This window comes from Manis javanica, chromosome 12 (genome assembly GCF_040802235.1).
Source record: "Manis javanica isolate MJ-LG chromosome 12, MJ_LKY, whole genome shotgun sequence".
Classification (NCBI taxonomy): domain Eukaryota; kingdom Metazoa; phylum Chordata; class Mammalia; order Pholidota; family Manidae; genus Manis; species Manis javanica.
This window is the reverse complement of record NC_133167.1, coordinates 41,918,896-41,945,861: the sequence shown is the minus strand read 5'-3', so window position 1 is coordinate 41,945,861 and position 26,966 is coordinate 41,918,896. Positions and strand designations below refer to the sequence as shown.

The following is a 26,966-nucleotide window of genomic DNA, read 5'->3' as shown; positions in this document are numbered from 1 at the left end:
CCTATTCTCTTACATACCATCAGAAAACATTTGATCCATCAGAAAACATTACTTGTACCTTCAAAATGTATTCAGGCTTCAAACATTACTCATCACTCTTACTACCCTAGTGTAAGCCACCTCTCTCTCTCTTAACTGCACTATTTCAGGAGACTGCTAACAGGGCTTCAAGCTTCAATCTTTGTCCCTCCTCAGTCTCTTAGGTACAGGAATCAATGATCCTGTAAAAGAGTTAGCCTAGAGACTTTCAGTTCCTGTTGAAACAGAATCAGAACACTCTATCATATCTCTCCCACTCAGTATAGCTAAAAATCCTAAACAAAATATAAAATGAACCAGAAGAGCACCCCTCCCTTTCTTACACCCCATCTGGAAGTGGAGGCCCCTGAGAGATACAGCTCTGATTCTCCTGACTCCACCCTAGATGATGTAACTTCCAATAATGAAGTTACATTTATTCAGCAGCAATATTAATGGTGGTGACAGGCAGGATGGCAAGGCTGGCCCCACATACTCTTTGCCCTTACGACTTTAATCCAATACCAGCCTATTGTGGAAAAGTTTGCAACAAAGTGGGAGGAAAAAGCATGGGCTTTCTAACCAGAAAACCAAGAAGGAAAGCCAATGAAGTCTAAGAATGCAGAGTATTACAGAGTAAGAAGCTGGAAAGAATGATCCTTAAATCATGAAATACTAAGCCTACCTCTGAGCTGTGCACATAAAACATAGCTTCATATAAAACATAGAAGAAATTGAGCAGAATTAGCATGTCCAAGTCTTTAAGGATTTTAACAGAACCCAGGATCTCTTAACATAATGTCTGGGATAAAATCTGAAATCACTCCACACCTAGGATTTCCACTCCTAGGAATTTACCCAAAGAAAACAAGATCTCAGATTCAAAAAGACATATGCATACTTATGTTTATTGCAGCAATATTTACAGTAGCCAAAATATGAAAGCAACTTAGGTGTCCATCAGTAGATGAATGGATAAAGAAGAGATGGCACATATACACAATGGAATACTATTTAGCCATAAGAAGAAAACAAGTCCTACCATTTGCAACAACATGAATGGAGCTACAGGGTACTACGCTCAGTGAAATAAGCCAGGTGGAGAAAGACAAGTACTAAATGATTTCCCTCATTTGTGGAGTATAACAACCAGGCAAAACTGAAGAACAAAACAGCAGCCGCTCTCTGTGCGGACGGGATGGCGGGCCGGATGCGGCGGCCGCTCCTGCGGACAGGGCCGGTGGACCGTAGCACGGAAGGAACCGTTGGATTGCCCTTTCCCGAGGGCGCTCGCGAGCTACTGACTGCTCAATACGGCTGCGGCGTCGCCTGCAACTATTGCTCAGGCCCCGGACTAACGGATTCTGCGAACGCGCCCAATGGCTGGTCCCCTTCGACTGACGGCCCTAGAAGCCAATAAGCGTGCGGAATCTCGCCCCCATAAACGTCCCTCAAGGCCAATGACCGAGCGGCGCCGCGGAGCAGGCAGTCGTCGGGAGCGCTCGCAGAATATGTTAGTCCGGCGGCTGCGTAGTAACTGCAGGCGCTGCCGCCTTCCTATTCAGCAGTCAGAGCTGCGAGGGCCGTAGCGAGAGGGAGTTCCAGTGGCTCCCTCCGTGCTTCGGTTTGCTGGGCCTGTCCGCAGGAGCGGCCCGGCGTAGACCAGATGTTGGAGCTGCGCTGTGCTCGGCTGCGCCTTCCTCCCGGCGCGCTTGCCCTGGCGGCACCGACCTCGCTCCCCAACCTCTGATCTCCTTTTCGCGCCCGCTGGGCCCCCGGCGCGGCTTTCGCCCCTTCTCGGCTCTTCCGCGGTGGGCGGAGGGCGGCGATCGACTCAGACTTGGAGCCGCCGCCCGGCCGGACTTGAGCCAGTCCAGCTCTGCCACCTCCAGCCTGGCGCCGTCGGGCGGCGCAACTAGGAACCCCGATGCCGCCGCGTGCCTGCCTTCGGCCTCGGCGGTCGCTGAGGGGCAGTCGCCCAAGAACAGTTCGTCCCTCCGCAGCGCGTGGGGGCAACCTGTCCCACGCCGACCGTATCGCCAAGGCCATCGAGAGCACGGGCGCGCAGCAGCTCACGCTACCGCAGATCTACGGTGGTTGGTCAAGAGTGGGCCTTACTTAAGGGATGAAGGCGACAGCGACAGCTCAGCGGGCCGGAAGGTACGTGGCCTCGGGGCACGGTCGGGCCCGGACGGGGCGCGGGGATCCCTGCCTCCGCCTGAGGTGGCGGTGGAGCTGGACGAGGGGGCGGCCGTGCAAGTTGCTCGGCAGGCAGTGCGTCGCCCATGGGGCCGGGAAGCGGCCGACGCGGGTGTTGGGCTCGCTGGGCCCGGCCGGGGGTCGCGGGTCGGGAGTCGGCGCGCTCTGCCGGAGGGGCTGCCCGGGAAGGGAGGAAGGTGGAGCAAGTGCGCCGAGAGCGGCCGTCCGAGCGGCCAGCGAAGTTCGCCGGGGCATCGGGAAGAGGGGCTCGCCGCAGCCTCTGCTCCTCCCTCCGCGACCGGTGGTGAGGGCGGCTGCTCTCCGCCCGGCCTGGGGCTGCGCTGCCGACCTGCTACCGCCTCCCGGGGCCGCAGGCGGAGGAGACGGGCCGGGCCGCGCAGACGGGGAGGCCGGTGGGCATTTTGCCGTGTGTGGATTTTTTTGTCGGGGGCCTCGAGGGCGAGGGCCGGGCGAGCTGAAGTTCAAGTGTGACCCGCGGCGGGGCGGCGGGGGAGAGGCCTCCCGGAGACAGCGCCTTTAGAATTAAAGGTTTTTTTCATGAGGTACCTCCCGTATTTTTTATTTGGTAATGAAGTTTCTTTACTTTGGTCTGCGAATTGACAGTGCGTTTTCTTGTATTTAAAAGTCCCTGTCTTTCTGTCATTATTTCTTCTCTGATCTTTACTGTGTCCCTCCTTCTGCTGACTTTGGGCCTCATTTGTTGTACTTATACCAGTTTCAATAATTGTGATTTTATACTATTCATTTGGGATTGTTCTTCCCTCTTTAAATAGGCCTGAATTGCTATATACTTTCCTCTTAGAACTGCCTTGCTTTGTGCTGTTGTTGTCATTTGTCCATATATCGCTTGATCTCTGTTTTAATTTGGTCATTGATCCATTGATTATTTAGGAGCATGTTGTTAAGCCTCCAAGTGTTTGTGAGCCTTTTTGTTTTCTTTGTACAATTTATTTCTAGTTTTACACCTTTCTGATCTGGGAAGTTGGTTGGTAGGATTTCAATCTTTTTCAATTTACTGAGGCTCTTTTTGTGGCCTAGTATGTGGTCTATTCTGGAAAATGTTCCTTGTGCACTTGAGAAGAATGTGTATCATGCTGCTTTTGGGTGTAGGTTTCTGTAGATGTCTGTTAGGTCCATCTGTTCTTTTTTTCTTAATTTATTTTTTAAATTTTGGTATCATTAATCTACAATTGCATGAGCAACATCATGGTTACTTGACTCCCCTCTTTATCAAGTCCCCACCACATACCCCTTGACAGTCACTGTCCATCAGTGTGGTAAGATGCTGTAGAATCACTGCTTGTATTCTCAGTGTTATACTGCCTTCCTTGGTTAGGTTTCTTCCTAGGTTTTTTTTTTTTTTGATGCTATTGTGAATGGAATTGTTTCCCTGATTTCTCTATTAGTTCATTGTTAGTGTATAGGAAAGCCACAGATTTCTGTGTGTTAATTTTGTATCCTGCAACTTTGCTGAATTCCGATATTAGTTCTAGTAGTTTTGGAGTGGAGTCTTTAGGGTTTTTTATGTACAATATCATGTCATCTGCAAATAGTGACAGTTTGACTTCTTCTTTACCAATCTGGATTCCTTGTATTTCTTTGTTTTGTCTAATTGCCATGGCCATGACCTCCAGTACTATGTTGAATAACAGTGGGGAGAGTGGGCATCCCTGTCTTGTTCCCAATCTCAGAGGAAAAGCTTTCAGCCTCTCGCGGTTCAGTATGATGTTACCTGTGGGTTTATCATATATGGCCTTTATTATGTTGAGGTTGTTGCCCTCTATTCCCATTTTGCTGAGAGTTTTTATCATGAATGGATGTTGAATTTTGTCGAATGCTTTTTCAGCATCTATGGAGATGATCATGTGGTTTTTGTCCTTCTTTTTGTTGATGTGGTGGATGATGTTGATGGATTTTCGAATGTTGTACCATCCTTGCATCCCTGGGCTGAATACCACTTGGTCATGGTGTATGATCCTTTTGATGTATTTTTGAATTCGGTTTGCTAATATTTTGTTGAGTATTTTTGCATCTACGTTCCTCAGGGATATTGGTCTGTAGTTTTCTTTTTTGGTGGGGGTCTTTGCCTGGTTTTGGTATTAGGGTGATGTTGGCTTCATAGAATGAGTTTGGGAGTATTCCATGCTCTTCTATTCTTTGGAAAACTTTAAGGAGAATGGGTATTATGTCTTCTCTGTATGTCTGATAAAATTCTGAGGTAAATCCATCTGGCCCGGGGGTTTTGTTATTTGGTAGTTTTTTTATTACTGCTTCAATTTCATTGCTGGTAATTGGTCTGTTTAGATTTTGTTTCTTTCTGGGTCAGTCTTGGAAGGTTGTATTTTTCTAGGAAGTTGTACATTTCTCCTAGGTTTCCCAGCTTCTTAGCATATAGGTTTTCATAGTATTCTCTAATAATTCTTTGTATTTCTGTGGGGTCTGTCATGACTTTTCCTTTCTTATTTCTAATGCTGTTGATGTGTGTTGACTCTCTTTTCCTCTTAATAAGTCTGGCTAGAGGCTTATCTATTTTGTTTATTTTCTCGAAGAACCACTCTTGGTTTCACTGATTTTTTTCTATTGTTTTATTCTTCTCAATTTTATTTATTTCTTCTCTGATCTTTATTATGTCCCTACTTCTGCTGACCTTAGGCCTCATTTGTTCTTATTTTTCCAATTTTGATAATTGTGAAGTTAGACTATTCATTTGGGATTGTTCTTCCTCTTGAAATATGCCTGGAATGCTATATACTTTCCTCTCAAGACTGCTTTTCCTGCATCCCACAGAAGTTGGGGCTTTGTGTTGTTGTCATTTGTTTCCATATATTGCTGGATCTCCATTTTAATTTGGTCGTTGATCCAATGATTATTTAGGATCATGTTGTTAAGCCTCCATGTGTTTGTGAGCCTTTTGCTTTCTTTGTACAATTTAGTTCTAGTTTTATACCTTTATGGTCTGAAAAGTTGGTTGGTAGGATTTCAGTCTTTTTTAATTTACTGAGGCTCTTTTTGTGGCCTAGTATGTGGTCTATTCTGGAAAATGTTCCATGTGTACTTGAGAAGAATGTGTATCCTGTTGCTTTTGGATGTAGAGTTCTATAAATGTCTATTACATCCATCTGTTCTAGTGTGTTGTTCAGTGCCTCATGCATTGCATTCTGTTTCCTTCTTTAATTCTTTTAATATTTGTTTCACATATTTTGGTGCTCCTGTATTGGGTGCATATATGTTTATAATGGTTATATCCTCTTGTTGGACTGAGCCCTTTATCATTATGTAATGTCCTTCTTTATCTCGTTACTTCCTTTGTTTTGAAGTCTATTTTGTCTGATACTAGTATTTCAACACTTGCTTTTTTCTCCCTGTTGTTTGCATGAAATATCTTTTTCCATCCCTTGACTTTAAGTCTGTGCGTGTCTTTGGGTTTGAGGTGAGTCTCTTGTAAGCAGCATATAGATGGATCTTGCTTTTTTTATCCATTCTATTACTCTGTGTCTTTTGATTGGTGCATTCAGTCCATTTACATTTATGGTGATTATTGAATGATATGGGCTTATTGCCATTGCAAGCTTTAGATTCGTGGTTACCAAAGGTTCAAGGTTAGCTTCTTTACTACCTTACTGTCTAACTTAACTCGCTCATTGAGCTATTGTAAACACAGTCTGATGATTATATCTCTCCCTTTTTATTCCTCCTCCTCCATTCTTCATATGTTTGGTGTTTTCTTCTGTCCTCTTTTTAGGAGTGCTCCCCTCTAGAACAGTCCCTCCAAAATACCCTGTAGAGGTGGTTTGGGGGAGGTAAATTCCCTCAACTTTTGCTTGCCTCAGAATTGTTTAATCCCTCCTTCCTATTTAAATGATAATCGTGCTGGATACAGTATCCTTGGTTCAAGGCCCTTCTGTTTCATTGCATTAAATATGTCATGCCATTCTCTTCTGGCCTGTAAGGTTTCTGTTGAGAAGTCTGATGATAGCCTGATGGATTTTCCTTTGTAGTTGACCTTTTTTCTCTCTCTGGCTGCCTTTAATACTCTGTCCTATCCTTGATCTTTGCCATTTTAATTATTATGTGTCTTGGTGTTGTCCTCCTTGGGTCCCTTCTGTTGGGAGTTCTGTGTACTTCCGTGGTCTGATCGATTATTTCCTCCCCCAGTTTGGGGAAGTTTTCAGCAATTATTTCTTCAAAGACACTTTCTGTCTCTTTTTTTCTCTCTTCTTCTGCTACCCCTATAATGCAGATATTGTTCCTTTTGGATTGGTCACACAGTTCTCTTAATATTATTTCATTCCTGGAGATCCTTTTATCTCTCTGCATCAGCTTCTATGCGTTCCTGTTCTCTGGTTTCTGTTCTGTCAATGGCCTCTTGCATTTTACCCATTCTGCTTATAAATCCTTCCAGAGTTTGTTTCATTTCTGTAATCTCCCTCCAGATGTCATCCCTTAGCTTTTATATATTTCTCTGCAGCTCCATTAGCATGGTTATGAGTTTTATTTTGAATTCTTTTTCAGGAAGACTGGTTAGGTCTGTCTGCCTCTCAGGGCGTGTCTCTGTGATTTTGGTCTGTCTCAAATTCTGCCTTTTCATGGCGATTGAGATAGTTTGCGGAGCTGGCGCGAGTGACGGCTGGGAGAACGTCCCTTCTTGTTGGTTTGGGGCCTTCCTCTCCTGGGAGAACAGCGACCTCTAGCAGCTTGTGCTGGGCAGCTGCACGCAGACAGGGCTTCTGATTCTTGCCTGGCTGCTGTGAGGTTTAGCTCCAAGTTTGCTGTGGGTGTGGCCTGTGTTGGGCTGCTGCTTCAATGTGGCGGAGCCGCATCAGAGGGGAATAGGCCTGGGGGCTGTTTATCTCCGTGAGGGTCCTCCGAGCTGCACTGCTGCCCAGGGGGTTAGGGCGCTGGAGTTCCCCGGGATTCCCATCTACTGGGATAAGTGTCCCAGGACACTTCCGTTCAGCTGTGGGTTCCCTGTCCCTTTAAGACTTTCAAAAAGCACTCGCTTTTCTTTGTCCCAGGGGCGCTGGCTGTGGGGACCCGCTCACAGGTCTTACAGTCTGTTTCCCTAGTGTCCAGCACCCCATGCACGCAGTGTGTCTGCGCTCTGGTGCGGATGGCTAGGTCTGGGTATTTAGCGGTCCTGAGCTCCCTCTCCTCCCTGCTCCGACTCCTCTCCTCCCACCAGGAGCTGGGGTGAGGGGCACTCGGGTCCCGCTGGGCCGCAGCTTGTATCTTACCCCCTTCGTGAGGTGCTGGGTTCTCGCAGGTGTGGATGTAGTCTGGCTGTTGTCCTGTGTCTTCTGGTCTCTCTTTGAGGAGGAGTTGTATTTGTTGTATTTTCAAATATATATGTGGTTTTTGGAGGAGATTTCCACTGCTCTACTCAGGCTGCCATCTTGGCTCCACCTCTCCTAGGTAGTTTTGCATGATTTGTATTAGTATTGCAAAAACTCACTTGACTTCATAACTATACCAGGTTTGTTGTGGCATGCCTTATTAAAAGAGTCATTCAAGGTAAATGCATTTATATGTGGCATCATAAGGGTGTCAATTAATACTTTCTCACACACACTCAATTATCATAGCTAAAACACATTTCACACTGTTCTTTTTACCTTGTGGTCATTTTTGTACCTTCAGAGCCAATGTCCTGCTATAGTTAAGTGGACTGTGAAAATTGATGGTAAGAAAAATACAACCAGTAGATTGGCTTAATAGCAACTATGACTTGTTCTGCTCTAAACAGGAGAACAGGTCAAGTCTTCATGTTGGGGATTTGAACAGGAAAAAACAGAGTCTGTTAGCAATAGCATAGCAACTGAAAGGGTGCTGTTAGGGACTTGGTGCATTGACGTCGTATAAAAACTGAAGTTATGAGGGAGCCAAAACTAGTTAAGCAGAAGAAACCACATAGCAAAGATGAAAAGGAAGGAGAGAGAACAGTAATACTAAGAAAGCCAATTCAGCTCTTGATGGAGAGAGAGGTCAGCCAGCCCTGAGAGCTGGTTCTCGTCCAATTCCTGCATCGTTAGGACAAGCTCCCATTAGTTGAAATAAATTAAGGGAATCTCTTTTCACTGCCTAACCAATCTGTATGATAATAAATGTGACATAATTAATTTTTTCCCTATAAACACACTTTGTTTTAGTACTTATTTAAAATTCTTGGTAAGAAATAGGCAATGATATGGACATGAAATAAAGTTTTACTAGGATCCATGACTTTTAATACTTTACTCTTACATTATTGCTTGACAAATTTATGGTGGCAATCATGCCTGAGAGATTAGAAAGATTATTTTTGTTTCATTATAAAGAATCTCCAGAGATGTAGTTTTTCAGTAACAAATTTTTAAAGAACTGGGCATCAATTTTTGCAGTAAGCCTGGAGCAGATGTTAGGAATGCCACAACATGATGAGGAATATATGTTCATTTAAGAATGGCACTGAGTCTGGATAAAAGGACATTAGAGCAGTGAAATTGATGTGGGGAACATATTAAAGGTAGTGATAGGGTGCCTTGAAATGCCCTGGCTGGCCATATTCACTTTTCTATTTCATCAGAAATTACAATGGCTTAATAATGTACCATTTTAAAATTATTATTCAGAAAGGGTAATTTATTTTCTGTAAATAGCGAAGTCAGAAATTGAAAATAGCAGGCATGTTACATTTAGGATAGTTCCAGGAATATGTTGCAGTTTTGTATTACTATATAAATACATTGTGAAGAGATATTTAAAAAAGAGAGTCAGTCTTATATAAAAACATGAGTAAATATATGTGAAGTAAATAGCTATCAAGAGATATTTTCTGGCTGTAATACCAGGGATGTACATATATTTATAGTTTGAACATCTTGGATGTGATTTAAAGGATGTTATGCACTGAAGTTTGGAAATGTAAATTGTTCTGTCTTCTCTAAAAATAGCTTATCTTTTCTAAAATCCTTCATTCACAATATTTATTACTGATATCACATCTGATTTATGTTATTTTCATAAATTGTTTCTTGGGGTAAAATTGTACTCAGTTAAATAGTAATTTAAAATCTGTCTTCAAGACTATAACAGAACTGTGCTGGTATGACATATTTTTTAAAGTGTGTTTTAATTGAAGACTATCATGGTTCTGAAACTGGCAGTTCTAAATGAAATAACTGCTTAAACTGCTTGCCAGTAGAGAGTTTACCTGGTAAGAAAAATACTGGAACTAGTAGCCAAGTTGGAAGGTGTCTTAATTTTTATTTCATTACAACTACAAAAATGTGTTTTGCTGTCTTAGGAATATTTCTTTTCTATTTTGCCTTCTCCAAAGTTTGAGTCACTTGCTAACCTCATGGAGCCATAATCTTGTGGAGCTTTTGGTCCATTTAATTCTCTGAAACTGATGAAAATTGAGAAGGAAAATTCACCACCTTACTGAAATGAGATATTAATTGATTTAAACAAAGGAAGAAACCCAAATATAATACTCTGGAGACTGCCACCTTAACAAAGGTGGTAGAATAATGATATGGTATTTTTGCCTTTTTAAAAAACTTGTATGTAACAAAGTCAGAGAATAAGGAATTGATCCATTTCTATAATTTGATGTATTGAGGACATTTAAGGAAGTTATTTGACTAAAGAAAACATGTTTTTACCAAGTGAAAACATTTGTGATTGAATTCAATATGACTACATTTTTTTGAAGCTTATATCAGACCAACAACTCTTTAGTTTACAATATTTTAAATCAGTTGTTCAATCACAGATGCATAGAGGTTACAATAGTTGTAGCTTCCTTAGGTTTAATGTATTTATTAACTTCTGCATTTAAGTATATATATCTTATGATACTAAGCGACAGGGGCAGTAGAGGAAGGCAGGCATGATCAAATCATGTCTCAATGTGGATATTGTATATCATGTTAACGATTTTTATCTCTAAGATCAGTAAGAAATTACTGAGTGATTTTAAACAATTGCATTTTTGTTTTGAGATTAGTCTAGATTGGAATGGAGGCAAAATAAGTGTTGAGAGAAGAACTTTGTTACATTAGTCCCAGTAAGAGCTAGTAAAAATGTGACTGTAATGGACCAAATGTTTGTGTCCCCTTAAATTCATATACTGAAGCCCTAGTCAGTATATGGTATGATGGTATTAGGAGGTGGGTCCTCTGGGAGGTAATGAGGCTTAGATGGATTTCTGAGGGTAGAGAGCCCATGATGGGATTAGTGTGCTGACAAGAAGAGGAAGAGACCAGAGCCCTTGCTCTGGTTTCATGACTTACATTCAGGTGTTTGATCCATTTTGAATTTACTTTTGTGTACGGGGTTAGACAGTGATCCAGTTTCATTCTCTTCCATCTAGCTGTCCAGTTTTGCCAGCACCATCTGTTGAACAGACTGTCATTTCCCCATATAGAGCAGTCCCTGTAAGATGCCCTGTAGAGGTGGTTTGTGGGAGGCAAATTCCCTCAACTTTTGCTTGTCTGGGAATTGTTTAATCCCTCCTTCATATTTAAATGATAATCATGCTGGATACAGTATTCTTGGTTCGAGGCCCTTCTGTTTCATTGTATTAACTATATCATGCCATTCTCTTCTGGCCTGTAGGGTTTCTGTTGAGAAGTCTGATGATAGCCTGATGGGTTTTCTTTTGGAGGTGACCTTTTTTTCTCTCTGGCTTTCTTCAATACTTTGTCCTTGTCTTTGATCTTTGCCATTTTAATTATTATGTGTCTTGGTGTTGCCCTCCTTGGATCCCTTGTCATGGGAGTTCTGTGTACCTCTGTGGTCGGAGAGGCCATTTCCTACCCTAGTTTGGGGAAGTTTTCAGCAATTATTTCTTCAAAGACACTTTCTGTCCTTTTTCTCTCTCTTCTTCTTCTGGTACCCCTATAATGCAGATATTGTTCTGTTTGATTGGTCACAGTTCTCTTAGAATTCTTTCATTCCTGGAGATCCTTTTATCTCTCTCTGCATCAGCTTCTCTGCGTTCCTGTTCTGTTTTCTAGTCCATTAATGGTCTCTTGCATCTCGTCCATTCTGTTTTGAAGTCCTTCCAGAGCTTGTTTTATTTCTGTATTCTCCCTCCTTAGTTCTTGCATTATTTCTCTGCAAGTCCATCAGCATGGTTATGACTTTTGTTTTGAATTCTTTTTCAGGAAGACTGGTTAAATCTATCTCCGCAGGTTCCTTCTCAGGGGAAGAGTAGAAGATATCGAAGCTGTCTGGGTTGGTCTTGTCTGGATCAAATTTTTTGGCCTTTTCATGTTGGTAGGTGCAATGATGAGCTATTGATTCGTGTGTCAGCTGGCAGAGCCAAGACTTTCCACTTGCTCCTGGCCTTTCTTTACTGGGACAACTGCGACCCCTAGTGGCTTGTGTTGGGCAATTGCATGTAGACAGGGTCTCTGTATCTTTGTCGGCTGGTATGGAGGAAGCTCCCTTGCTGTGGGCGTGGCTAGCCTCAGGCAGCTGCTCTGCTATGGCGGGCCCCGGAGGGGTAATGGACAGCGGGGGCTGTTTGGCTGTTTACCTCCGTGAGGGGGTCTCAGAGCTATTGCCCTGGGGGTTAGTGCACCCAGAGTTCCCTGGAGTTTCCAGCTGCTGGACTGTGACCCAGGATGCTTCCATCCAGCTGGGGGGTCTCTGTCCCTTTAAGACTTTCAAAAAGCACTAGCTTTTCTTTGTCCCAGGGGCGCTGGCTTCGGGACCCACGCAAAGATCTTACTGTCCTGTTTCCCTAGTATCCAGGACCCCATACATACATTGTGTGTGCGCTCTGGTGTGGATGGCTGGGGCTGGGTGTTTAGCAGTCCTAGGCTCCCTCTCCCTCCCCGCTCCGAGTCCCCTCCTCCCGCCAGGAGCTGGGGTGAGGGGCCTCGGGTCCTGCCGGGCTGCAGCTTGTATCTTACCCCTTTCAGCAGGTGCTGGGTTCTCGTAGGTGTGGATATAGTCTGGCTGTTGTCCTGTGTCTTCCGGTCTCTCTTTTAGGGATAGTTGTATTTGTTGTATTTTCAAAAATATGTATGTTTTTGGGAGGAGATTCCCACTGTCCTACTCACGCCGCCATCTTGGCTCCACCTCCCTCTTTAACATTTGTGAGTCCAGTTTAGTGGTAGTGAACCCACTTAATTTATATTTATCTGTGAAGCTTCCCTTCCACTCTAAATGACAACATTGCTAGGTAGAGTATTCTTGTTTGGAGGTTTTTCTCTTTCAGCACTTTAACTGTATTATGCCACTCTCTTCTGGCCTGTAGAGTTTCTGCTGAAAAATCCACTGCTAGCCTTATGGGGTTTTCCTTATTTTTCTCTTGCTGATTGGTACTTCTCTCTTTCTGCTTTTATGAGTCCCTCTTTGTTTGTGACCTTCAGTATTTTAATTATGGTATGCTTGGTGTGGATCTCCTTGGATTTATCTTGACTAGGGCTCTTTTCACCTCCTGGACCTGGATATCTGTTTCCTTTCCTAGGTTGGGGATGTTTTCAGCTATTATTTCTTCAAATATGTTTTTTACTCCTTTTTCTCTCTTTTCTTCTAGGACTCCTATAATGTGAATGCTTGTCTGTTTGAATTGTCCCAGAGCTCCCTTAACCTATCTTCCTCTCTTTTTATTCTTTTTTCCCTCTTAGATTGAGTGCCTTCCTTTACTCTTCCATGTCACTGATCCATTCTTCTTCACTCTCTAATCTGCTGTTGATTCCCTGTAGTGTATTCTTTATTTCATTTATTGTATTTTTCATCTCTGATTGGTTTTGTTTTATGCTTTCTGTTTCTTTGTAGAGGTTCTCACTGATTTCCTCCACTCCTCTCTCAAGCCTAGGGAGCATCTTTATAATAAGTAATTTGAACTCTTTATCCAGTAGATTGCCGAACTCTGTTCCATTTTCCATTTGTTTTATTTGCATTGTTCTTTTTCTGAAGTTTTGTCTTTTTTTTTTTTTTTTTGGTCTGAGTATATTTCTGACTCCTCATTTTGACTTTCTATGCTTGCTTTTATGAATTAGTAGAAAAGGCTGCTTCTTCCAGCTGTGAAGGATTGTCCTTGTATAGGAAGGCCCCCTGGGTAGGCTGGACCTGGTTTTGGTTGGTTGGCTGGAGGCCTTGTGAATGTAAACTGGGGATATACTGGTGTTAGGCTTTTCATGGGAGTGGTTTGAGGGGGTCACAGTTGGAGGGGCCTTATCAGATACTTATGGGGTCCGTGCTGGTTGGGAGGCAGCACATCCAAGCACAGTCTCCAGGAAAGCTCTGTCTCTGCAGCTACTGGCTCCATGCCTGTGCTGCAGCATCAGCTCAGGTGCTCAGTGATGACTGGCTCCGGGGAAGCCCCACCTCTGCAGCTGGGAGATACCTGAGGTGCGGTGGCAGACAAGGCATGCTCTACAGGGGGTCAGCAATGACTGGCATTGTGCCCTTGGGGCAGCTGGGGCCTGAATTTCGTTTCCCGCTAACATGTCTGGGTGTGTGCATAGGCTGGAAAGCCACCTAGACCAAGTCTTAAACTGATGTGCACCCAACCCTGCTCCCTACATCACCCTCAGTGTGGGAAAGGAGTGCAAAAAATGTACAGACTTCTGATCCAGAGAGAGTTAAAGCCATTCCCCATCAAACAGCAGTGCTTTAGTTCTATAAATAGTTTTTTTTTTTCACTTATAGTCTAGATGCACTTCGAAGTGCAGCTTTTTTTCTATGCCCCAGAGCAGGGAATCTGTGTCCACATTGCCCAGTAGTAACCCTCCCTTCTGTGGGTCACTGAGTTGCGCATGGTAGTCCCTCCATTATTGTGTCTCCATCTCTCCTGATGTTTCTTAATGTGATCTTTCTATCTATTTTTATGCAGAAGATGCTCACTCAGTTCCCAATTTTTTCTCAAGATGAATTGCTCTATGTGTAGGTGTAGATTTGGTGTGAAGGTAGAAAGATGCAGGTTTAAGCTCTCTCTATGCTGCCATCCTCCTGGAATTCTCCAATTTTAAGTGCTTATGAAGCATCAAAGAAGAGATTTCATCAATTAGAGAGTTCCAAAGGTAGCATGTTTCCCAGTTTGTCTGGGACTGTCCTGGTTTATAACTGCTGTGCTAGCCAATTATTGGTAACATTTACTTTCATTCTCAGAAGTACTCGGGTTTGGGCAATAAGCTAAATGATTACTCTGGTAATAACTAATTCCTCCACTTACAACTTGGAAGGAACCAGAATACGTTATCCTAAAATATGCCTTTTTGCCATAAAAATTATATTGAGATGAGGACAGTTAAGCAGCAGCAAATGCAGGAAGAACTATCTATACCATCCCCATTTTTGCCTAAAAGCAGGACAACAGTCAAGTCTTATCAGTCCAGAGCTGGCACCAGTGAATCTGCAAACAAACCTTTACTCCATTCTTTTCCTCATTTATTTACCTTCCCACAGTTTGCCACCCTTGGAAGCCTAAAGCCACATTCCTTTTTCCTATCATTTCTCTACAAATGTATTGCTCTTTGTTGAAATACTAAGCCACCTCTTTGAACTATTTATTCCCTGGTTTCTCCCATGTACATATGAGGTGTGCATGATGATAAACATCTGTTTGTTTTCCTCTTGTTAATCTGTCTTTTATCACAGGGGCCCCATCTGAGAATTTAGAAGGGTAGAAGGGAAGTATTTTTCTTTCCTATCTTTGTAGGAGAAATTTATTCTCTCCCTGTACTCATTCCTTTCTTTCTCACCAGATGTTCCCTAATCATCCTTTGAAGAGCTCATATTACCTGTCATTTTCACTTTTGTGGGTTGATTCAAGTGTGGATCTCTGTTGGCTTTACCCTGTTTTTAGGCCCCATTTCCTTAGGCACAGTGGTTGGGCTAGGGTGGAATACATGACACATTTATGTTGAGAAGCAGTGATTTCCAGGACCTTGTATCAGAGGAGAAAGAGACTCTGTTTCCCTGGATGGTGAAGTGTTAGTATGTGAGGGCTGAAACAAGGGCAGCCATTCTCCATCACAAGGGGATAACTGAAGTTTGCGTTAGTGGAGGAGAGGAGGCAGGTGTGGTTTAAGGATTAAGAACGCCAGTGAGAGCACAGTGGAGAGTGAAATAGAAATTGCTTTTATGGTAATATCAAGTGACTAGATCATGACTAGCCTGAATCCAGTTCTGCTACTGGAATTTTATTTATGTGAATTAAATTTGCCCATTACTGTTTAAGCCAGCTTGACTTGCACTTTGCCAATTAAAAAATGTTAATTCTTTACTAGGCTGTTATTCTTCCATAACTGATGTTATGTTGTGCTGCTAAATGTATGTTTTCCAGGGTGCTGGGGGGATGGGTGGATTTTAAGTGGAAAGTTTGTTGTTAAGTGATGACAAAACATCAAATATTATGCCTTCTGCATTTTTTCCATATAGTTTCAGATTGAGGAGGGAGCCCTGTGATTTAAGGAGTCTTCAAATTAATTGTATTTGAAAAGAATAAAGATGAAATTCTCTGACAACCATACAGAAATGTAGCAAGTATCATGACAGAGTTACCATTGGGGAGAAATATTTTCCTCTACCCTTTAAGGTTCTTCTAGCTGGTCTAAGAATTAAATTGACATGAGACAGATTAACAGGAAAAAAAATCCCCAAAGTTTAGTTATGTGCACCCAGGATCCAAATAATGAAATTGAGACCTAAGGAAAATGACCAAGGCAGGCAGTTTTACTTTTTAGACAAGGACATAATAAATGTGTAAGAAATAGACAGGACAAAGAAAACTGTGTTTCTTCTGGTACAGGGAGGGTACCTTTCCCAAGATTTGCTTCCTGTTTTTAGGAGGACAAAAAGGGATCAGTGTATTCTTGCACTGGCTGTTTCTTAGGTAACTCTTAATTCAAAATAATCCACATGCCAAAGTAGCACATTTTAGGTCAGCCTACCTTACTCAAGTAGAATGTTTGGGATGCTCATCCTTTGGCATCATGAGGATTAGATCATTACTTCTGTCTTATTATTTATTCATTTCTACAGATATGGATTTCACCTCTAGTATCTCAGTGTCTTTCTTCTGATATTTAACTAGTCTGATATATTTGGAGATTTAAATATATTTTCCAGGTCCTACCAAAGCATTCGTTCCTGCTTATGTCACATGTCCCTGAATAGATGTGATTTTTGAATATTTGATTCTGGGAGTCCTGCATCATCGATGTATACCCCCTGCATCAGATGCCTCCAACCGCTGTCTTAGGTACACATGTAGCCACTAGTGATGATGGTGCAAGATTTATATCTCACTTCCTACATCTTTCATTTCAAGATGTGAACTTTATTATTATGCTTTAGATAGATGCCATATTTAGGCTGGGTAATGGAGAAAAATATAATAAAGAAAATATTTACATAATTTAGAGAAAACGCAATGTGTGGTGCAGCACCCTGAAGCTAGTAGCAACAGAGAGGCTTTGCTAACCCTGAGCTAACGGTACCAGGGAAAGGAGTGGTTAATGGAAGCTGGAGAATGAGTTTTATGAGGATGATTGCCTGAGGAGGGTTAGCAGGAAATATGCTCCTTCTATGGCAAAAAGAAGGCATGAAGAGTAGAGTGAATTTAGAGGGGCAAACAGAAGATGTCTAGCAGAGGAGTTGTTAGAGTATAAATAGTATTTGAAGCCATAAAACTGGATGAAATCACAAGGGAGTGAATGTAGATATATCAGAGCTCCAAGAACTGAGCCTAGGGGCCATCCAACATAAAGAAGTGGGAGAGAAGAGGATGAAGGCACGATAGATACAGAGAAGGAACATCTCATGAGGTAGGAGGGATATCAGGGGAGTATGATAAACTGTAATCAAAATGAATAAAGTGTTTGTAAGAGGAGTAATTGGCTCTATCAAATGATGCCCCTGGGTCAGGTTAGAAGGGACCTGAGAACTGATAATTAGCTATCTGGGGACCACTGGGGACTTTGAATTGAATTTCCATGGCCAGTTGGGTAGAATGTTTGATTGGAATAGTTTTAAAAGAAGATGGAAGGGGCTGCTCCCTCTCCTTGGGGGCAGCCATTTTCTCTTTCAGATAATAAAATCTCTTGCGTGGGCCCGTGTCTCCTGAGTCTTTCTGGGAATCTGAGCTGCTTTGGGGACCCTCACTGCCTGACCCTCCTCCATGGCCTCACCGTCCACTTCCCTGGTCGCTCGTCTTCTCGCCCAACACCGGCCTTCAATTTGTTACTCCTCCAGGGCCATCAAGGCCTTCTCATGAAGAATAACGCAACCAGCTAGATGACATCACGAATCATCTCAAGATGCCCGCCCTTCCCCAACTCTACAGCAATGGCCTCACTGTATGGCCAGAATCTGCACCCCCTTCCAGCAGGAAGTAGCTAGAGAATGAGATTCTATGCCCAGTTCCCCAGAGGCCCAATTAAGAAAAGAAAAAGATGGGAATGAAGGCAAATTCTGGCGGGCTAAGACCCCCACCCCTTAATATACAGTCATGACCAACCAGATGGTTGCCCACCCCTTAAGATCCAATCACTAATGCAGAACACACTCTACCCCTACTCCTAAGAAACATGCTTCCTCACCCACAAGCTGCTGCTCCCGCTCTACGGGGGCAGCCATTTTCTCTTTCAGATAATAAAATCTCTTGCGTGGGAAAAAAGATAAATAAAAATAAAAAAATAAGGTGGAAGGATAATAATTTGAGACAGCAAATACAGACAGATATTTCCAGAAGAAATATGGTGGTAGATGGGATGAAAAGCAAAGCAAAGTTAAGGGAGTGTTCGGGATTCAAAAAGTAACAACCTCTTTATTCACTCACCTATGAATGAACATACAGGTTGTTTCCAGTATTTCATATTGTTAAACAATGTTGCAGTGAATAAGCTTGTGCATGTGTTTTTCTATTGCATCAATTTGCATTCTCAAAGATGGCCACTTTTTAAGCTGAGGGAGCTTCTTATCTATCTACCATCTGTCTATGTATCTATCTATGTATCTATATGTATATATCTATGTATATATCTATGTATGTATGTATCTGCCTATCTATGTATCTAGCTGTTAGTATCTATGTATCATCATCTGTCATCAAAACGAGATCATCATCTGACACAAAATGAGAATCCGGTTGTATTCTGCTCTTTCATAAGTTTTCACGAGAAGAAGAGATTTCTCAGCAATCTGCTTATTTGGAGGGAAGGAATTCTTAGTTTGGTGGTTTCATAATGCACATGGAGTTAGAAAACACAGTTCCATTCATTTATTGTACTGTTTAGGTTTTTAGTGGTTTAGATTAGAATTTAGATTCCCATTTTATGTACAACTTTCCAAAAATTGTAATGAAGTCTGTTAGGGATGTTGTACTCCTTACTTTTAATACATACATTTAACATGTACAGTGTGTTAAAATTGAGCATCTTGGTGATTTGTAGTGAACATAGGGACACTTCTTTTAAAACCAAGAGAAATTAGTACTTTTTGATTATGAAACCAGGTTCCTTTGATTGATGAGACAGAGAGGGAGAGAGTGAGCACACTTTAACTCAGTCTTAAAAAAGCCTCGGCATTATGGGCATATATTCTTTCAAAGTATAAGTATCTGAAGAGGATGTTATTTGTTTATACAATGGTGTGTTTTATGTTATAGCTGAGCTTATTCCACTTTGCTCACCCCAAGATGAACTTTAAGAACCTTAAGTACACAAAAAAATAGTTTAATTTTGTCTTTTTTCCTCTTCTACAACATGCAAAATTTACTTCTGCTGTATTATCTAGTTGCAGCAGGTTTGTCTGTTGTTTTTTATAGAATTCAACATTTTGTGTGCTTCCTTTGAGCTCTTCAGCATGTGGCATCTTTCTGGACTCTTGAGGATTGCAAAGGGCACTCTCTGGATATATTTTTTGGATATGTTTTTTTGGCTTTTATTTAAAATGCAGAAGTTCATTTCTTTTTCTATTTCTTGTGGAAGTCTTCATTCAAGTCTTGCTCTTCATCAAAAGATGCACTATTCACCTAAGAGCTATCTAAAAATATTTAGTACGTGCCAAGACCTGTGTGAAGAGAAGACATATATTCATAGTCAAAATAGAACACTCTATTATATTATAAAGGATGTATATACCTCTAGAACAAGTCTATCTTAACCATAATGAATTAAGTTTATGTGTAGCAGAAACTATCAGTGACTTTCTCATATCCCTTCAACCTACCAGAGCACATACAAACATGCTAAATTCTGAATTCTTCTACCCAGGAGGTGAAGACTGATATGAGAAGGAGAAATCAAAGAGGAATGGGAGTTGCTGAATAAATGTCTAAGCACCTCAGTAGGCAAATTCTGAAATGGCTTTCTACATGGCCCGCAGAGAGGTTCCTACAGGACCTGAGCCCCAGTTGCCACATTAGCAACCAACATTATTTACGGATGCTCTTCTTTCTCTTTTTCCTTTGCCCATTCCTATACCTTTTTAATTGGGATCACTTTCCAATTAACCACTTGCACTTAATTTCTGTCTAAGCATCTGCTTTTGTGAACCAACACTAACATATCATTTATATGAGCTATAAGGTTAAGGTATTTCTACTTTCTGGTGTTTCTTATTTTGAATACTTTTTTACCAGAACAATTGAGAATTAAGAAATTTTTTTAGCTCTCTTTGAAAAAAATGATTTTTGTTATCTGACTCAAGACTTCTTCCTGCCTTTGGCAAACTGAAAAATGACTATCACTGAAGGGTTAAGATTCACCCAAGATAAAGACATCAATTAACATTGTGTTGCCAGAATGGAAGAGACAACTACCATGATTTCTGAAACAATAAAGCTGACTTTGTTATTTTATAAGATTATGTACCATCTATGGATTTGTTTTTCTAGACCCTGCTTATAACTTCCCTTTAGATTTTGTTCTAGTAGTAGGCTTTCTTTGATACCAACTACTTTATCCTTATTATGTTTTTGGAGCATTTGACTCATTATTGGGAAAATGGAAATTTTATGGCCAGGATTCTGGCCTGATTCTAATAGTCCATTGTATATATACTTAGCCAGCTTCCATGCCTGGGGGCAGTGAACTGTTTACCTGCCTGGAGAAAACTGTCAGTCATGGAAGTATTGACTAGGGAAAGGGTTAGGGGAAGGGCTAGGGGAGGGTCCAAGGGGAACAGGAAGCAGAAGTAGGGGAGCCCCATTCTGGGAAGCAAGAGAGAGTGGAGGCTGGCAGAGGGAAGCCATGGAACCCTGTGCTAGCCTGTGCTAGCAAGCCCAGAGGGAAGGCATGGAGCCTGGTGTTGACAAGCAGGATGGAGTGGCGAAAAAACCTGGGGCAAAGACGGGAGGGCCACAGACTGAGACAGGTGGACAGGGGTCTACCGCTCAACCTGCTGCCTGAGAATAAAGCTTGGTACGAGTGCCTTTTTACCCTTAACCTTCCCTTATCATTATTATTTTTTTGGGGGGAGTGTTAACTAATGTTATTGTAGTAATGATTTTGCAGTATATACATGTATCAAATCATTACATTGTACACTTTCAACTTAGGTCAACAATGTCTCAATAAAGCTGGAAAGAAACATTTTAATATGTATTAGTTTCCTTTCAATATTTACACATGTATTTAAAAAATTACATATGGTATGTGTTCAGTTTCCTAACATAACACATACATTCTCCATTAAAAAAAGAACTATTCATAAATGTAGTTAGTTTAATAATACTGTTCTGAATGCATATATCATGGTTTAACTTAATAACTCCCTTATTGTTGGATATTTTGATGGTCTCCAAAATACTGTTAGAGCTATTCTTGTGCAAAACGATTTTTCCAGCATTTGGATTATTTTCAAGAGGGTGACTATACTGAACTGGACTCTCAGTATCTATAGACAAGGGAGATATACCAACATTGAATGCTTTCATTTATTTAGAGTACTGCCCAATTTGATTTACCAAAATGGTTATCTTTATTTTTAAATTTGCTTTTCTTTTATTATTAGAGAGAGTGGACTAGTTTCTCATCTGTTTGTTAGTCAACTACAACTGTAAATTGAGTGAGCCTACCCTTTGTCCACTCATCAAATGAGGTTTTAGAATTTATTTTAGTGGGTGGGGTTTCAACGTACTTATTCATCCTATATCTTTTTTTCCTGGGAATATATCAATTTTAATTTTTTTTATTCTGGTATTTTTTATTTTTTGAAAAATTTATTTATTTGTACACTTGAATGTATTTATTAGGTAGGGTTTTTGTGTGTAGAGGGTAGGTGGGTGATGTCACTCATTGCTTTTTAGTTTAAAAAGTACACCATGCCCAGAGATTTGACAAACATGTGTGTTCTCTTATCATTTTATGGCTAGCCACATTTACCTAATTATATGAGATAGAGTATTTAAATTATTAATGTGTCTCATCAGTTTTTTTTTTTTTGAGAGGGCATCTCTCATATTTATTGATCATATGGTTGTTAACAACAATAAAATTCTGTATAGGGGACTCAATGCACAATCATTAATCAACCCCAAGCCTAATTCTAAACAGTCTCCAATCTTCTGAAGCATAACGAACAAGTTTTTACATGGTGAACAAGTTCTTACATAGCGAATAAGTTCTTACATGGTGAACAGTGCAAGGGCAGTCATCACAGAAACTTTCAGTTTTGATCACGCATCATGAACTATAAACAATCTGGTCAATTATGATTATTCATTTGATTTTTACACTGGATTTATATGTGAAGCCCACATTTCTCCATTATTATTATTATTATTATTATTATTATTATTATTAAAATGCTGAAGTGGTAGGTAGATGCAAGATAAAGGTAGAAAACATAATAAAACATAGTTTAGTGCTGTAAGAGGGCAAATGTAGATGATCAAGTGTGTGCCTATAGACTAAGTATTAATCCAAGCTAGACAAGGGCAACAAAACATCCATGGATGCAGAAGATTTCTCTCAAAACAGGAGGGGGTGAGGTTCTAAGCCTCACCTCTGTTGATCCACAATTTCTCACCTGATGGCCCCCCTGCGACTGTGCCTGTCTTAGGTTGTTCCTCCCTTGAGGAATCTTACCCGTCTCTGGCTATGGAAATGTAAAATTGGTAAGTGAGAGAGAAGCAATATTGTTTGACAAGGTTAGCTTTTTACTTCTTTTCAGATTTATGCCCTGTGGCTTCTATGCCCAGCAGTTGTCTTGAGGTATCTTTACCACTTGGAAGAATTATGACACTGTAATTTTGATATGAGGCACCAATTCTACTTAGGGGTTGTAATTATGAAGGAAGAAGAGAACCTATAGAAGTAGCAGATGGAAGAAAACATGGGAAGATTGATTATTTCTTTGACATATCTTCTTGTAGAGTAACATAAGCATAGGAATACAGCTACATAACTAAATCAGACCTACAATTACCAGCCATATCCAGGGAAACCAAGAAAACCAGTTAGGCACCCTAGGCATTTGTGAAAACTTATCAATGATATGATGGATATTGTCTAACTGAATTTGAATATTTTGAGAAAAATCAGACAAATTAAAACAACACATTTCTGGGAACTGTTCACATCCCATATGTTCTTTTAACAGTAGATAGTCTGTAGTTGTAAGATTTTGGAGCACTGCAACTTGCACTTCTCCTAATTCTTGGTTCAGTTCCGACTGTATAGATCCAGTCAAATCTGTTGTTTTACTGTATGCACAGGCAAGCTTAGATATCTCCTTCTTCATTCCAATGGCAAGACCAGGAACCGGTGGGATGAATGCAGCTACAACTGCAACAGCACCAGGATCTTTGTTGAAGTTTTTTGATGATCATCTTCTGGACTGACTCTTCCAGAGAATGTTGATGTTGGAATTTCTTCTTCATATTGTATCTTAATTCATTTTCTGCATGGCCAAATTAGGCTTTGACTGTCTGTATAAACACAAACAAACCCTTTGCCCACACTTTGATATGCCCTTTATACCATTGTGAAGAACTTATTGGAGATCACCACACAGGAACAGCTTTTTTTTTTTTTTTAAGAGAGAGGAATATTATCAGAAAAATGTACTTCCATAGCTGATCATCTGACACCCTTTAAATGATCAAAATTAAGGATATTTAAAGCATGCATTAATTGGTGATTTGCAGTTAGTTTTATCCTATCAGGGAGTAATCCCCCCTTTCTTTGTTTCTTCATTTATTTTTTGTTATAATTAATCTACAATTACATGAAGAACATTATGTTTACTAGGCTCTCCCCTATACCAGGTCCCCCCCCCCCACAAAACCCCTTACAGTCACTGTCCATCAGCATAGCAAAATGTTGTATAATCACTGCTTGTCTTCTCTGTGTTCTACAGCCCTCCCCTTTCTCCCACCCCCCCATTATGCATTCTAATCATAATACCCCCTTTCTTCTCCCCCCGCTCTATCCCTCCCTACCCACCCATACTCCCCAGTCCCGTTCCCTTTGGTACCTGTTAGTCCATTCTTGGGTTCTGTGATTCTGCTGTTGTTTTGTTCCTTCAGTTTTTCCTTTGTTCTTATATTCCACAGATGAGTGAAATCATTTGGTATTTCTCTTTCTCCGCTTGGCTTATTACACTGAGCATAATACCCTCTAGCTCCATCCATGTTGTTGCAAATGGTAGGATTTGTTTTCTTATGGCTGAATAATATTCCATTGTGTATTTGTACCACATCTTCTTTATCCATTCATCTACTGATGGACACTTAGGTTGCTTCCAATTCTTGGCTATTGTCAATAGTGCTGTGATAAACATAGGGGTGCATCTGTCTTTCAAACTTGAGTGCTGCATTCTTAGGGTAAATTCCTAGAAGTGGAATTCCTGGGTCACATGGTAAGTCTATTTTGAGCATTCTGAGGGAACCTCCATATTGTTTTCCACAATGGTTGAACTAGTTTACATTCCCACCAGCAGTGTAGGAGGGTTCCCCTTTCTTCACAACCTCGCCAACATTTGTTGTGGTTTGTCTTTTTGATGATGGCAATCCTTACTGGTGTGAGGTGATATCTCATTGTGGTTTTAATTTGCATTTCTCTGAGGATTAGCGATGTGGAGCATCTTTTCATGTCTCTGTTGGCCATCTGTATTTGTTTTTTGGAGAACTGTCTGTTCAGTTCCTCTACCCATTTTTTAATTGGATTATTTGTTTTTTGTTTGTTGAGGCATGTGAGCTCTTTATATATTTTGGATGTCAATCCTTTATTGGACATGTTCATTTATAAATATGTTCTCCCATACTGTAGGATACCTTTTTGTTCTATTGATGGTGTCCTTTGCTGTACAGAAGCTTTTTAGCTTGATATAGTCCCACTTGTTCATTTCTGCTGTTGTTTCCCTTGCCCAGGGAGATATGTTCAAGAAGAGGTCACTCACGATTAGGTCTAAGAGGTTTTTGCCTATGTTTTTTTCTAAGAGTTTTATGGTTTCATGACCTACATTCAGGTCTTCAATCCATTTCAAATTGACTTTTGTGTATGGGGTTAGACAGTGATCCAGTATCATTCTCTTCCATCTAACTGTCCAGTTTTGCCAGCACCATCTGTTGAACAGACTGTCACTTCCCCATTGTATGTCCATGGCTCCTTTATCAAATATTAATTGGCCATATATGTTTGGGTGAATGTCTGGAGTCTCTATTCTGTTCCACTGGTCTGTGGCTCTGTTGTTGTGCCAGTACCAAATTGTCTTGATTACTGTGGCTTTGTAGTAGAGCTTGAAGTTGGGGAGCGAGATCACCCCCACTTTATTCTTCCTTCTCAGGATTGTGTTAGCTATTCAGGGTCTTTGATGGTTCCATATGAATTTCTGAACTATTTGTTCCAGTTCATTGAAGAATGCTTTTGGTAATTTGATAGGGATTGCATCAAATCTGTATATTGCTTTGGGCAGGATGGCCATTTTGATGATATTAATTCTTCCTAGCCAGGAGCATGGGATGAGCTTCCATTTGTTAGTGACCTCTTTAATTTCTCTTAAGAGCGTCTTACAGTTTTCAGGGTACAGGTCTTTCACTTCCTTGGTTAGATTTATTCCTAGGTATTTTATTCTTTTTGATGCAACTGTGAATGGAGTTGTTTTCCTGATTTCTCTTCCTGTTGGTTTATTGTTAGTGTATAGGAAAGCCACAGATTTCTGTGTGTTAATTTTGTATCCTGCAACTTTGCTGTATTCCGTTATCAGATCTAGTAGTTTTGGAGTGGAATCTTTAGGGTTTTTTATGTACAATATCATGTCATCTGCAAATAGTGACAGTTTGACTTCCTCTTTACCAATCTGGATTCCTTGTATTTCTTTGTTTTTTCTGATTGCTGTGGCTAGGACCTCCAGTACCATGTTGAATAACAGTGGGGAGAGTGGGCATCCCTGTCTTGTTCCCGATTGCAGAGGAAAAGCTTTCAGCCTCTCGCTGCTCAGTATCATGTTGGCAGTGGGTTTATCACATATGGCCTTTATTGTGTTGAGGTACTTGCCCTCTATTCCCATTTTGCTGAGAGTTTTTATCATGAATGGATGTTGAATTTTGTCAAATGCTTTTTCAGCATCTACGGAGATGATCATGTGGTTTTTGTCCTTCTTTTTGTTGATGTGGTGGATGATGTTGATGGATTTTCGAATGTTGTACCATCCTTGCATCACTGGTATGGATCCGACTTGGTCATGGTGTATGATCCTCTTGATGTATTTTGGAATTCGGTTTGCTAATACTTTGTTGAGTATTTTTGCATATACGTTCATCAGGGATATTGGTCTGTAGTTTTCTTTTTTGGTGGGGTCTTTGCCTGGTTTTGGTATTAGGGTGATGTTGGCTTCCTGGAATGAGTTTGGGAGTATTCCCTCCTCTTCTATTTTTTTGGAAAACTTTAAGAATGGTATTATGTCTTCTCTGTGTGTCTGATAAAATTCCAAGGTAAATCTGTCCAGCCTGGGGGTTTTGTTCTTGGGTAGTTTTTTGATTACCGTTTCAATTTCTTTGCTCGTAATTGGTTTGTTTAACTTTTGTGTTTCCTCCTTGGTCAGTCTTGGAAGGTCCTATTTTTATAGGAAATTGTCCATTTCTTCTAGGTTTTCCAGCTTGTTGGCATATAGGTTTTCATAGTAGTCTCTAATAATTCTTTGTATTTCTGTGGAGTCTGTCGTGATTTTTCCGTTCTCATTTCTGATTCTGTTGATTTGTGTTGATTCTCTTTTTCTCTTAATAAGTTTGGCTAGAGGCTTATCTATTTTGTTTATTTTCTCAAAGAACAAGCTCTTGGTTTCATTGATTTTTGCTATTGTTTTATTCTTCTCAATTTTGTTTATTTCTTCTCTGATCTTTATTATGTCCCTCCTTCTGCTGACTTTAGGCCTCATTTGTTTTTCTTTTTCCAGTTTCGATAATTGTGACATTAGACTAGTCATTTGGGATTGTTCTTCCTTCTTCAAGTGTGCCTGGATCACTATATATTTTCCTCTTAAGACTGCATTCACTGCGTCCCACAGAAGTTGGGGCTTTGTGTTGTTGTTGTCATTTGTTTCCATATATTCCTTGATCTGTATTTAAATTTGTTCATTGATCCATTGATTATTTAGGAGCATGTTGTTAAGCCTCCATGTGTTTGTGAGCCTTTTTGTTTTCTTTGTAGAATTTATTTCTAGTTTTATACCTTTGTGGTCTGAAAAGTTGGTTGGTAGAATTTCAATATTTTGGAATTTACTGAGGCTCTTTTTGTGAGCTAGTATGTGGTCTATTCTGGAGAATGTTCCATGTGCACTTG

The 26,966-nt window shown here is 40.9% G+C and overlaps 1 protein-coding gene and 1 long non-coding RNA gene across 2 annotated transcripts in view; one reads left to right on the top strand and one right to left on the bottom strand.

Moving 5' to 3' along the window:
- Positions 1-1,474: 1,474 nt before the first annotated feature.
- WDR75 (WD repeat domain 75) overlaps positions 1,475-26,966 on the top strand; it is a 112,674-nt gene continuing 87,182 nt past the window's right edge. The window contains exon 1 of the mRNA XM_073218534.1: positions 1,475-2,178. Coding sequence (XP_073074635.1) covers positions 2,144-2,178 — 35 coding nt within the window. The 5' untranslated portion in view covers positions 1,475-2,143. The remainder of the gene's footprint in view (positions 2,179-26,966) is intronic.
- The window catches only part of LOC118971806 (uncharacterized), a 67,962-nt gene continuing 59,894 nt past the window's right edge, over positions 18,899-26,966 (bottom strand). Inside the window, exon 3 of the long non-coding RNA XR_012123648.1 lies at positions 18,899-19,251. This is a non-coding gene — a long non-coding RNA (uncharacterized lncRNA). The remainder of the gene's footprint in view (positions 19,252-26,966) is intronic.